Genomic DNA, 14,640 nt, shown 5'->3' with positions numbered 1-14,640 from the left:
CTTCTTTCAAAATTAGGGTCAGTCCTCTCAAACCCTCTCACTGCTTTACCACCTAAGTTTATGGGATATTCCAAATCCTTTGTTGTTGTTTCAACCATGTTCATAGCATCTTCACCAGGCATAGATTTCATCTCAAGAAACTACTTTCTTTGCTGATCCACAGAAAGCAACTCCTCATCCGTTCAAGATTTATCCAAGATTGTAGCAATTCAATCAAATCTTCTGACTCCACTTCTAATTCAAACTGTTTTATTAGTGCAGTTACTTCTTCCACTGAAGTCTTAAAACCCTCAAAGAATCAACTTCTTCCAAACTGCTATTCATGTTGGTATTTTGACCTCCTCCCATGAATCACAAATCATGAATCCCATGAATCAGTTCTTAATGGCATCTAGAATGGTGAATCCTTTTCAGGAAGTTTTCAACTTAATTTGACTAGATCCCTCAGAGGAATAATTATCTATGGCAACGATAGCCTAACAAATGTACTTCTTAAGTAATAAGACTGGAAAGTCAAAATTATTCCATGATCCTTGGGCAACAGAATGAATATTGTTAGCGAGCAGGAAAACACTGATCACCTTGTACATCTCCATCAGAGCTCTTGGGTGACCAGGTGCATTGTCAATAAGCAGTAATATTTTGGAAGGATTCTTTGCTTCTGAGCAGTAGGTCACAAGAATGAGCCTAAAATATTATGCAATCTACGCTACGAACAGATGTGCTATCATCTAGGCTTTGTTCCATTTATAGAGCACAGTCAGAGTATATTCAGCATAATGCTTAAGGGGCCTAGGATTTTCAGAATGGTCAAGGAGCACTGGCTTCAACTTAAAGTAAACAGCTACACTAGGCCCTAACAACAAAGTCAGATGTCCTTCAAAACTTTAAAGTCATGGACTGACTTCTCCTCTGTAGCTAGAGACGTCCTAGATGGTATCTTCTTCCTATATAAGGCTGTTTCGTCTAGCTTGAAAATCTGTTGTGCAGTGTAGGCGCCTTTGTCAATTATCTTAGCTAGATCTTCTAGATAACTTGCTGCAGCTTCTACATCAGCACTTGCTGCCTCACTTTGTACTTACATGTTATGAAAATGGTTTCTTTCCTTAAGGCTCATGAACTAAAGGCTCTGCTAGCTTCAAACTTTTCTTCTGAAGCTTCCTCACCTTTCTCAACCTCCATAGAATTGAAGGAAGTCAGGCCTTGCTCTACATTAAGCTTTGGCTTAAGAGAATTTTGTGGCTTAATCTTCATTCCAACCACTAAAACTTTCTCCATCACAGCAATAAGGCTATTTCACTTTCTTATCATCCCATGTGTTCACTGGTGTAGCACTTTTCACTTCATTCAAATACTTTTGCTTTGCATTCACAACCTGCCTAACTGCTCAGCACAAGAGGCCTAGCTTTCAGCCTATCTAGGCTTTCAACATGCCCTCCCCACTAAGTTGAATAATTTGTAGCTTTTGATTTAAAGTGAGAGACGTGTAACTCTTCCTTTCACTTGCACACTTGCCATTGTAGGGTTATTAATTGGCCTAATTTCAATATTGTTGTGTCTCAGGGAATAGGTAAGCCCAAGGGGAGGGAGAGAGATGGAGGAACTGCAGGTCAGTGGAGGTGGAGAAGTCAGAACCTAGCACTTACTGATTAGGTCAGGAATGTTATATGAGTGTGGGTCATGGTGCCTCAAAACAGTTACAATGGTGACATCAAAAATCACTGATTATGATAATCATAGCAGATATAATAACAAAAAGTTTGAAATATTGTGAAAATTACCAATGCAACATAGAGACATGAAGTGAGCACGTGCTGTTAAAAACATGGTCTCAACAGACTTGCTTGACACAGAGCTGGCACAAACCTTCAATCTGTAAAAAAACACAGTCTCTGCCAAGTGCAGTGAGATGAAACACAATTTAAAAAAAAGTATTCCTGTACACAACTAACTGGAAAATAAGGCAGTGTAACAGTCACATGAAAAGCTCTGCAAGTAGGCCAGGCACAGTGGCTCACACCTGTAATCCCAGCACTTTGGGAGGCCAAGGTGAACAGATCACAAGGTCAGTAGATCGAGACCATCATGACCAACATGGTGAAACCCTGTCTCTACTAAAAATACAAAAAATAGCCAGGTGTGGTGACACACGCCTGTAATCCCAGCTACTCGGGAGGCTGAGGCAGGAGAATCACTTGAACCCAGGAAGCAGAAATTGCAGTGAGCTGAGATCGTGCCACTATACTCCAGCCTGGTGACAGAGTAAGACTCCCTCTCAAAAAAAAAAAAAAAAAAAAAAAAAGCTCTGCAGGTAATATGGTCTGAACTATTTATCAGAGGAGTCCAAAGCCATACAGTTAAGTGTTCACTGCAAAGTAGGGATTCCTTTTTGGGAGCCACTTACCACGCTCCACAAATTGATCCCACAATAGTCTCAGGATAACTACACTAAGTATAGTCCTACTTCCTTAGGGGAACTATAGGAAGTTAAAGCCAAAAACTATTCCAGGTATTTTGTCTTTTCAAAACTAGTTTCAATCATTGGAAGTAGCTATGGAGACATGTACTTGAGAACTTCATCATTTACAGTTGAATGATTTTCTAGACCTTCCAAATACTGGATTTTACCCCTTTCATGACCCTTTGCTCCCTATATAAACTTTCATCAATGCCAGAATATTGAACGAAATAACCCTGAAATCAGCCATCATATCAAAGATGGCTACAAGGTACATCTCTAACCCTCAGAAAATGGTCTGTGCTAATGAGAAGGCCGAAGTATCCACTGCAGTATGTCTGTATAGGTGCCTCAAATGTGACAACCAAAAACAAAAAAACAGTCTGGTATAAATAAACTAGTACTGGATGCAGCTAATAAAGCACATGATACTATAATGTTAAATACATACACTAATAGAATTTTCTACAATTCTGTGCTAGGAGGTCCTTTCTAAATCATAGGAGAGTAAGTGGTTTTAAAATTAAATTTCCCATATAGTTAAGTGCCACTTCATAGCAAGTCCTATGAATTAAAAAGCCAAACTGAGCTGGTTTGGACCTAGTCACAAACACCATTTAAACAGAACAGAACAGAACAAAAGCCTCTATGTTGACAGGGATAACACCAAAGTGGAACACAGGCCTCACACAACCATCTAGAATCTCTCAATTTCACCTTTGCTTCAGAAATACTGAGGATTTTTCATTTGAATTTTTCTTTCCAGAGCATGTATCACAAACTTTTAAGATAAATTAGTAAAAATACACACACGTAATAGCATACGTTGCTTTTACGTTTCTTAAGATAAGGTTATAAGGTTATCTCATTCAATCTCCTTCATTTTAAAAATGAGAAAACAAAGACCCAAAAAGGTAATTCACACATGGCTACATGATATATCAGAGACAATAATTTATCTGTTACTTATATCTCTATTCAATACAGTAATCCAAATTTTCAAATGCAATAAGTTATTTTACAAGCCTATCAAAGGAACCTGCTACTTTACAAACAATTGGAGTACTACGACCACTGTCTTAAGAGAAGGAAACCGGAGTGGGCTGGTTAAGGATGCAGAGGAGGATAAAATCATGGTCACTCTTTGACCCAAAATCAACTTAATTTCCAGCATGCCTAGTAAACTTGAAGCAGCTTGCTGCAGCTAAGCACACAGAGCTCAAAACATTTATCAAGTCTCCTCTGAAGAGTTCTAAATATGGGGACATACTAGTGTGCTGCTTTACATTCCTTCCCAGTCCAGACTTCACAGAACAGAACTCTCCTCAAAATATCCCAGAGGGAGTTCAGAATCCATTTTTTCAAATGTTTTGACACAACACTGAAAAGGTTGTAATTATCAAAATATCAGAAACTATTACATTCAATTCAAATATGTTAAGCTACCACTCATTCTTCCTCCTATTTTTAAATGTGGGGATCACTAAGTATCTTTAAACTTAGTGCATTTTCAATTTTTTTCTCTACAGCCACAGTTAAAGGGGTGGAAAGTAAAAAAAAAAAAGTTAAAAAAGAAGGAATTTGATTTTTTATCTATTAGAAGGAAGGAAAAGTTTAAATGTCATTATTATATGTGAAAACTGAACTGTAAAGAATATAGTATGTGCATCTTGACAGGGTATATAATTTCAAAAGGTGAAAAATGTTTAAATAGATTTTATAATTATTTCTCTGTAAATATCACAAAATGTTAAAGGTATAGGCTTAATTGCTATGAATGTATCTTTAAATGTTGTATTTCTATTTTTAAAAAATTACTTTGTCACTTGAGAGAAATAAGGTTGTTACTCTTTTTCTATTTTCCCCATTCCCATACCCTTTATGTTTTTCTTCATTAATTACATTGTCCTTTTTCTGATGGTTTAAAACATTGTGAATATTCATATATCTGTTGATACAAACATTTATGGTCTAGCCCAGCTAATGCATTGGTGAATATGTTCACATGTATGTATATGTACATACACACACATGCACATAACAAGAAAGATGGCACAGTGGTTAAGGCTCTTTCTAGAATAAGACTGCTTGGTTCAAATTCTGCTTCCACCACTGACAAGCTTGGACAAGTTTCTTAACCTCTCAGTGCCATAATTTTCTTATCTATAAAACAGGGATAATAACAGTAAGTGCCTCTCAGGGTACAAATAGGACTAAATAAAGATTTAATATTTAAAGTGATTATAACAGTATCTAGCATTGTTAAGTGCCTGCAAATAAGTGTTGAATTTTTTAAAATTATTTTTTACTTGTCTTCATTCTCCTCCTCTTCCTTTTCTTCTCCTCATCACTTCCACTGCTACATCTTTATCAAGTACTTACAAATCCAGTCATATAGATAACATTTATATACTTCCTACACTCAGAAAATAAACAACAGGACGCTGTTAACCCTGATGATAACAAATATACCTAACACAAAAAAGTAAGAGAGTAAAAATGATAAGCAGGAACAGAAGCTATATGGTATAATGCAGTGGTCTTCAAATTGGAGTAGACATACCCCTTTAATTACTTGAAGATTTTTCTAAGAAATAGCTAGGCACATAAATATATTTAAGGAAATCAACTGCTAGATCTAAACTTCCATAAAATTTTTTCCTAAAAATGACCTATGTGAGAAAGTGCCTCTCAAATATGATATCCTTTACCATCTCCCTTCTCACAATTATCCTTCTCTAGCTTTATAGGAAAAAAAAAAGTCATGCTCTTACACATCCCCAAGAATACTACAGGACATTGTTTAGGGCAGACAAACTGTGGGGAGCCACAAAAAAATAAAATCTCATGTATTTTTCCACTACAGGTGCTCTCAGCTTAAGTGAGGACCAGCTCTCCATATGAGAAAACATCTTACCATCTTTACTCTTTCCTACCAATTTATTCCCCCTCTTTCCTAGAAGAATGAAAAAAAAATAGACACAAACATACATACATACATATATAACACATACATACATATATACATACATATATACATACATAAATACATACATACATACATACATACATGAGTTTAAACTGCTTTGGCCTTCAAAGGAACAAAACCATACAAGATCATGATGAATAATAAGGAAGTATAAATGTGAAGGCTGAGAAGAATGAAACTTGAAAGAACTAATGGAGAATTAGAATTCAAGCACGTTCTCTGAGACATGGGCATTCTCAAATACATTCTAACGTTCTAGATTTCCGATTACATGATCCTTTTTATGGAGTGCTAAAAGGGTAGAGATTGGGAAACGGGATTAATTGAAGAACAGGCAATAACAAGAGAATAAAGGAAAAAAGGAGAGCGAAGGCAAGGCAAAATGATTTAGTAGAAAAGGAAGAAACCCTTGCAAACAAAGAAATCCTACATTTTCTCTGGACATATCACTAGTAGCACATGCAAGAAATCAATATATACTTTTTTAAAAGAAAGGATTAAGTAGAAGATAAGAGAAGATATACAGGTCACAGGGAATAAAAAATTAACAGTGCCTTTCTATACAGACTTGAAACAATTCTAGTCACTGAAAGGCAGTAGGGCTGGGGAAGGTATCTCCCTTCCTACTGTCCTTCAGTCTAATATCTATTGGAGACATTACATTATTCAGTGATACATGAAATACTTTACACTTATGTTTTTCTAGTAACAGTTATATATTAATCAACATGCAGGTTTACAATCTAATTTTGAGCCTTACTTTAAAGTTTTTATCAGCAACAATCTTGTATAATCTACCACGACTATACATATGCATCAAGTTTAGTAAAGCAATTTATGATACAGTCTGCATATGTGAAATGGAAAGTCAGAAGCTAACTATTATTTTAACAAGCTGTCAAGATATATAGAGTTTTGCCAAAGAAACATTGATTACACTGGTCTTTTGAAAAGTAGATAAAACTTAGAATTCCCTAAGCAAACCATAGTTACACAAAATTGTCGTGAGACTCCTATGAAGCATATGACTCAAATGCTACCAAAATCCTTAATAAGTGAGATTTATTTCCAATAAATTATATATCTCTGCTTTAGAACTCTGATAATTTGCAGCCCATTTTCCAGTAACGTATTTTTATCATTTTCTATTGCTGAATAAAAAAGAAATTAAGGGACAAAGAGAAGATCATGACTAAACTATCCAAATTTTACTACAATCTTGAAAAATACACATCTGTTTACTTCCTGTTCGTCTGCCACTAAATCTCTCTGGGGAGGCCCAACTTCCAATTCTCTGAAGTCATAAGGGAGAGGAAATAAAGTAGCAGGTTGCTATAACTCTCCAATTCAAAAGCAAATTACTACTCTATTCAATACAGCAATCTACCATAATCTCCTCCAACACTTCTGATCCTCTTTACAGTACTATTTTCTATAGCATTTATCTCCTAACAAAAAAATGTACACAATTACTATACCTATTATGTCTCTATGTATGTCTCTTCTTGCTAGAAAGTAAGCTTCAAATGGGCAGGGATCTACATCATTTTGTTCACTGGCCAATCTCAAATACCTAGAATAGAGTCTGACACACAGTAGGAGTTCTGAATATATAAACTCTCACTTTACCTGTATCAAACTCGCCACCGGAGGTAGCACTACCTAAACCACATGTTGTTCCAATTCTAATTACTTAATTTGCACGTGACTTTTCTAACCCTCGTGTCATTATCATAGATTAGTGTCCATAGCTACAACTGGAAGTAATCTATGCACAGTGCAGCCTTCATTGAAACCCAAATAATACTTCTTTTCTTAGCTGACCTCATTTTATGGCCACAAAAACTCATAGCATCCCACTGTTTAGCTTGCATCTTCACTCCTATTTAGGCAGTGTCTTCACAGTTTCCTGCCTTGAATACCTCTCGTATAAATTTACCACCTTAATTCTTTTTTGCGCACATTTTCCTTGATGCCTTCTCCCCACCATTACAGCAGATTCACTCTTCTGATTTTCCACTGATCAGCACAGCCCTTCAAAAACCTTCACAAAAGACCGTAAGAAACAGATTCAGAGACGCATTTGTGAAGCTATTCAACAAATTTAAGTGTGATTTTAAAAGTATTCATTTTAAATTGGAGCATTGTTTGATACTGGTATCTTGCTTTAAACTGACTAAGCACATGTAAAGATACATGCTACCAATAGAAGAGGATGAAACCGAGAGATCATCTTTATGGTTAATGGGGAGCCACTGAGAGGAAAGCAAAACGATGGAAGGATAATTTTGGGAAGTCCAGGTAATTGACTGGTTATCCCTCACCAATGTCTTGATCCAACCCAAGAATCACTCTTACACAGCAAAACTCAATCTTTCTTGTTCTTTTATTTGTGGCAAGGGAAAGATCCCTAAGATAAAATGCATTTATAAAATGATTGCCTTACAACAAGCACTCAATAAATATTTGCTGAATAATGAATCAATGAGTATTTCCCTATGGTTTGGGAAGTGGAGCCCAAGTTAAATGCCAGACTTTCAAATGTAAAGGGTTATGTCTCAAAAATATACTTTACCAAGCTAATAAACATAACACTTAAATAACTATATCTGCATGCTCAGTAAGAACTTTATGTATTCATATATTTAATACATCAACAAAGCATTGTGAGACAACTTTGTAACAGCAAATTGAAACCATATAAACAACTTTGGACTTCTTGAGGGTTTTTGGTTTTTGTTTGTTGTTAGAGACAGGGGCTTGCTTTGTCAGCTAGGCTGGAGTGCAGTGACATGATCGCAGCTAACTGAAGCCTCGACTTCCCGGTCTCAAGTAATCCTCCACCCCTGCCTCCAGAATAGCTGGGACCACAGGTACAGGCCACCACACATGGCTCATCAAGTGACAACTTATTCTCAGTCAAAATTCATGGGCAAAAATAAAGTTAAACATTTTAATTTTAATTTACTTTCAATTTTGAAAAAAGTATATATTTTGTGATAATAGCTTTGATTCTGCTCTCCATCAAATACATTTAACTTTCCATTTTTCCATATTTAAGCAATTAACTCCATTAAAAAATAGGAAATGATTCATTCTCAACTCACTAAAGGAAGTATAAAAGGAATTAAATACAAAGACCCGCTCAAATATAGCTAATTTCATTAATAATTCCTGTGTATCATTTCAAAAAAATTGCTAAAAAATATTCCTAGGAGTCTTCTTATAATTTTTATAGTTTCATTATTAAGAATTATTGAGATAATTTATTTTAATTAGATGTGTTTTCATAAAGTATGTAATCAATAAGTGTTTATAGATTCCTTATTTTCAAAGCTTTTTTTTAAGTTTCTCTTTACCCAAAGATATAATCAAGATTAAATTCAATTTACTGACCCAAAGATATAAATGAAAAATTCAAAACCATTAACACTCTAATTCAGCTAGATGGAATAATGACTGATTAAGGGAGAAGCTATAAGAAAACATCAGGTAATTATCTTTCTAGCATGGTCTGAATGCAATCCTTCCTATGAAATTAAAATTTGATACAAAGTCTATCAGGAAACCTTCTAAATTCTAAGATTTTTCAGGAAAAATTGTGAAACACTGAAATATGCAAAATATTAGTAGATGTCCTATTTAGTATACCCTTCCAGATTATCTGATTCAGTAAGAATATGAGCCTTACATTGTCTTTCAGCTACTTTACAACTACGTAGTTGTAAGATACAGAATAATACAAATAATTCTTTTCCATAAAAATGCAAATAAATTGTGTCCAGTGAAATTAAATGGATAATTGGCCTGAGTATATTAACCAGTTTTGCATCTGTTGCACATTCATTTCAGCATCCTCGATTGCCTATATATGTATGCTCTTAAAATTCTCCTTTGAATAATTTCTAACATCTTACTGATCCCCTCATTAATTAATGAGCTTAATAAAGTCTTTGATACCCATTCTTTTTATATTTGAATAAAAGACATGATTTTAACCTTTCTTTAAAAGTATCCCTTAACATATTCTATCATTAAAAGTATGACTTTTGAAATAATATCCACCTTTCATAGGCAGGCTTTCTTAAAATTTCCATTAAGACATAAGTCATCCATTCAAATCACTCAAATTAAACTGTTGCAGCATCAATATTTTGAATCCAAATATGAATGAATCCAAAGCACCATCATTATATGATGTATGTTTACTATTTATATATATATCCCTAGAAGGAAAAAGGCTGTCAATTAAACTATGACATAATGCTTTTTTATCACTTAGATTTCATTTTTTGGATATCTATATCATATATTCCACTGTTCTGCTCCCATGCCTCCACGTATATACTTGAGTATATATAACTTATCTTTCCAAGCCTAAATCATAGGATTTGGCAATTATTAGAATACCTGAAATGTACATAACTCAATTAAACTTTGACATTACAGCCACATTCACACATGCACAGATAACAACTCCATCAAAACCACCACTTACCCAACATGGATTTTGAATCTATCAATTCAAAGAAGCATCCCAGTTTCAGATACGTTCAAATATGAAAAAAATAGACATTTTAGAATCCATAAAACACCACAAATATAAGTGTAAAAACATATAGCAGGATTATAAATGGCAAATAGCTTACAATCAGAAAACCTATTACTAGATGGTCATCATTTCCTTAAATAGTAACACTAGGTTAATCCACACAGACTGCTAGAAATTTATGAATCTTAAAGCTGACGCCAAAATCACAATGAAGCCAAATAACTCTTTAGGGCAAGAAAAGGTGAGGTCCTTGACTGAACTAAGGTTATTCAATCTCTTGTTTACTAAAAGAGTGGTGGGGATGGTTTGGTCTCTAGCAGAAGGGCAAACAAGATGGTGTCGCATAATGGAGCTGGCTTAAAGCAAAATAATAAAAATGAAAAAACACTCATTCCTCTACTTCTACTTCTAAGAAAATTATGTTCTTTCTTTCTGATGTACTGCTGACATTCCTTTCCTCTTTTCAATCCTAGATTAGTTAACAGCTTGTAAAACTGCTTTTATTATAATGACAGTCTCAATCAATGTATCATAAGGCTTTTTGTCTAAAGGATCATCTCTCCAAGTTGTAATCTCTTTGAAGACTAAGGAGACAAAAGTCTCTATTGAACTCTAAGGTCTTTTCCAAATTAAAAAGCAAATATTCTAAATATTTATGAATGATATCAATCAGACTTCCAGCAAATAAATGTTGGTAAACTAGAAATTGACTCTTTCTCACAATGGCCTTGATTCTCACAATTAACCTAGGAAGTAAGTACAGCAACAATGTTTATTCCCATTTCATATATAAAGAAACTGAAGGTTGGAGAATTTAGGGTTTTGCTCTAAAATCACAGTTAATAAGTGACATTGTCAAAACTGAATCATAGGTCTTTTGTCTCTAAGTCCAGAGCAATTCTTACAGTAACAGACTGAACATCCCATGCCTAGATTTCCTTCCCTCTCTCTTCTCTTACCTACTACATGATGCTTGACTCAGGATTCTGGTTTGCCGAATTACTGAAACCACATCAACACTGAGTCAATAGTAATTCTCTGCCTGGTTACATTTATATTTTAGCACTGATATTGTAAAATTAGGTGCAGCAGAGATTATTGGAAATACACATATTGACGGTCAGGTAGCTTACTTCTAGTGGGACTAGCATATTTAATTTTCCTGTGTCTCAAGTCCTTCATCTGCAAAAGCAGGTGAAATGCAAATGATCAATAAGGTCTTTTCCTAACTAAAAACCTAATATTCTAATACTTATCAATGATGCTAACTCAGATTACCTGTTACATTTTACTTAATATTGGCCTTGAAAGAAAAAAAGAAAACTATAAAAACCTATCTGTTAGATTCTGCAGTGGGCCAAAAACAGAATATACAGACAGAAATTTAAATACATTCTGACCATACTATTTGACTAAGGACACTGTCCGTACCAATTTAAAACTAGAAGGTTTTAAGGATAAATGAGATCTATACAGGCACAATTGTCACAGCTGTCCTTCTAGGTATACAAGATACTGAAACATTTTACTGGCCTATAACTTACTTTTTCATACAAGACAAAACTATATTTTTCTCATTACAAATGCCCTAGCTCTCCCCACAAAGTTATTGTGAAGTCTCCAAATATTGCTAATTTGTCCCTTACAGCAAAAATATAAAACACTTTGCGACATATGAAAAATGTTCATCATGTCCTTTAGTTGCTTCAAGATACAGCATATAAATCTTTGAGTTTCTAAGCAGAATCATACTACCTAGATATTTTTGTCTAAAAGATTTAAAAGTTACATTTGCTTCCTTTTTTTCTTTCTTGCAGCTTTCAAGTCACTTAGCCTGCTCCAGTCTCCGAGATATACATTATTTTTTCAATAAATGAATAAATAAAACTGGTATTTTTGACTACTTCTTAGCATAAATCTTTTCTTTGTATCAAGAAATGTTCGAGTGCATTTTCATTGTATGACTAAATTTCTATTAAAAATGTAAATAATTTCTGCTTGCGCTATCAAGTGTTTAATTAAATGTGGTTTTTAAATAGTCAAAAGACTTTGATCAATTTTTATAGAACACAGCAGGGCACGGTGGTTCATGCCTGTAATCCCAGCACTCTGGGAGGCCGAAACGGGGATCACTTGAGGTCAGAAGTTTGTGACTAGCCTGGGCAACAAGGTGAAACCCCATCTCCATCAAAAAACACAATTTAGCCAGGCATGGTGGCATGCGCCCGTACTCCCCAGCTACTCGGGAGGTTGAGGCAGGAGAATCACTTGAACTCGGGAGGCAGAGGTTGCAGTGAGCCAAGATCGTGCCACTGCACTCCAGCTTGGGCGTCAGAACAAAACACCATCTCAAGAAAAAAAAAACTTATGAAATGCTATTATTCTATCAAAAATAAACATAATATGCTTTCTATTTTAACAAATGAATAACTTACCATTGCACCACCCTAAGTTACTAGGAAAACCACCCTAAATTACCAATAAAATTGTTCCTCCTATCTTTCTCCTCTGCCTCTGCTCTATTTCCCTTCAAAAAGTTCTTTCTCCACAATTTCCCCAAACAGAAAATTTTCCTGATTCTCCTATCCCTCTCTTCCTGTCTTCTTCCTGTCACTCTCTTCAAGATCCTTTTCCTCTTCTCTCCCACCAGCATCCCCCTTTGATTCTCTGCCTATATTCTCCTTCATCTTGATTCACTCCTTCACAGCTCATCTGCTTCCACAAGATCAACTAACATTTCCATACTGATGAATCCCCAAAGAACATTTTTAGCCTTTATTTTTAACCAGTCTCTGATTCTATATTTCCAGTTGCCTTCAGGATATGTCTCCTTGAATGACTGGATACACTATTAGAATTCAAAACTTCCAGTTTCTCTACATCCTCCTCATCTCCTTGTACATAAACTCCATGCTTGGGGACATAGAATTCTTCTATGTAATCCTAACAATTTAAAATCTTCACCATTTGCTAGTCCTTACACCCAGAATGAATTACGTTATCTGCTTTATGTCACCACAGGATGCTAAAATGTTACTGAAAATAACCACTAAAAAATGTGGCAACTGTTTCTAATACAAAGTGATGAGTTCATAACATTCTATGAGTAAATATAATAGAGTTCCCTCTATTTTCCTACTAGACATCTAATTTTTCAATATTACAAAGAAAACTGTTATCTTTATCATTATACATATTTTCATATTTACTAATATCTCCTTAGTGTAGGAGTCCAGAAGTGAATTTAATAGGAAAAAAGATAAGAGAATTGTTAAGGTTCTTGATAAATACTGAAAAGCTTATTTCCAAAACAGTATTATCACAACAATGTTAGCTCAATGAGTGCAGGAATCTTGTCCCTTGTGCATATGACAGGCACTAGTAATAAAAAATGACAATAAACAGTAAGTACTCAATAAATTTTATTTAAATAAACCAATCAACCAATCAGATCTATGAAAGTACTTAGAAATAATAAATAAACATTCCTTTATGTCTTTATTATATCTTTATACTATACTTACTTACTCCCCCTTTAAGAGTAAACATGTCACTGCTTTGAGCAATGAAATACAAACAACAGTGGTATGTGATACTTCTAGTCACAAGTTTTATGAGTCATTTATCATGTCCTTTCCCTCTGTCACAGCAACCTAAATGAGAGGCAAAAGTTTCTGGTATTATTATATATTATCATTAATTTCTTACAGTAAAATATAACTTTTCCCTTAAAACATACCCTTTTTACTGATCAGAAATTCACAGGGAACTCCCTCTTCAGTGCAGGGGGATCCTATGGTAGGAGGATTACAAGTGTACACTGTCATTCCTAAGAAAGAATATGGAGCAATAAAGGAAATTGCTAAAGTCTGGAAAGCATTCTTGGCTTTCTGCTTTGAAATGAAACTGACTTTGAAAATCAGAATGTGAATAAAGTTATCATAGATTTCAATGAGAAAAATGCTTCATGGAGTAGCTCTTAGTATTACTACACCTCTAGAGGCCCCAGAAGACAACTAGCAGGCAATATGCTTCATTTTGAAATTCAGCTGTGTGGGCTGAATCACCTTAGCATGAGGGTCGAAGGAGTACAGGGAGAGAAGGTAGCCAGAGCCTCAGACATAAATTGTAACTCACACTTAAACTCATTTGAAATGCAATAAACAAACTAAACAGAATAAGCATACAACTACTTGGGCACTCAAATTGAGTTTTTTAAGAAATTTTAACTGTTATTATCTAAATGCTATAAGGAATATTTCTTTCACAAATACATCTGAACACATTGATGTTTAAGAGTTTTAGTACAAATTCCAAGAACTAAAAGAAAATAGAGGAAGACAAATTAGAAATGAGAAGCTAATTTAATGCCAACAAATTAATCTTTCAGAAAGTTAGAAAAAAAGAATAAAATAGTCACACTATTTTATTATTGTTTTGTTTATACTTCATAAACAAAGGTATTTGTGGGAGATTTTTTAATAAATGTTTTCCTTGTCTTTTTTTTTAAGTGGTCAAAGAAGAAAAGTTAACCAGGAGATGAGAGGAATGAGAGCAGTTATTTGCAAATTTTTCCACAAGGAAAATCCTATCAGAATCCTTCTTTGATATTATTTGTCCCTATAATTTGTTCCCACAATT

At 34.5% G+C, this 14,640-nt stretch overlaps 1 protein-coding gene across 17 annotated transcripts in view; it reads right to left on the bottom strand.

Moving 5' to 3' along the window:
- The window catches only part of LOC105475279 (inner mitochondrial membrane peptidase subunit 2), an 886,283-nt gene that overhangs the window by 780,137 nt on the left and 91,506 nt on the right, over window positions 1-14,640 (bottom strand). Inside the window, exon 5 of one of the 17 annotated variants that reach the window (XM_024790870.2) lies at window positions 5,529-13,652. The exons of the other annotated variants lie outside the window; for them this stretch is intronic. Within the exon in view, the coding sequence (XP_024646638.1) occupies window positions 13,643-13,652 (10 nt within the window). The 3' untranslated portion in view covers window positions 5,529-13,642. Of the gene's footprint in view, window positions 1-5,528; window positions 13,653-14,640 lie in introns of those variants that run through there. 17 annotated transcript variants of the gene reach the window in all.

This window comes from Macaca nemestrina, chromosome 4 (assembly GCF_043159975.1).
Source record: "Macaca nemestrina isolate mMacNem1 chromosome 4, mMacNem.hap1, whole genome shotgun sequence".
NCBI lineage: Eukaryota > Metazoa > Chordata > Mammalia > Primates > Cercopithecidae > Macaca > Macaca nemestrina.
The sequence above is the reverse complement of the archived record's forward strand: the minus strand, read 5'-3'. Positions and strand labels throughout refer to the sequence as shown.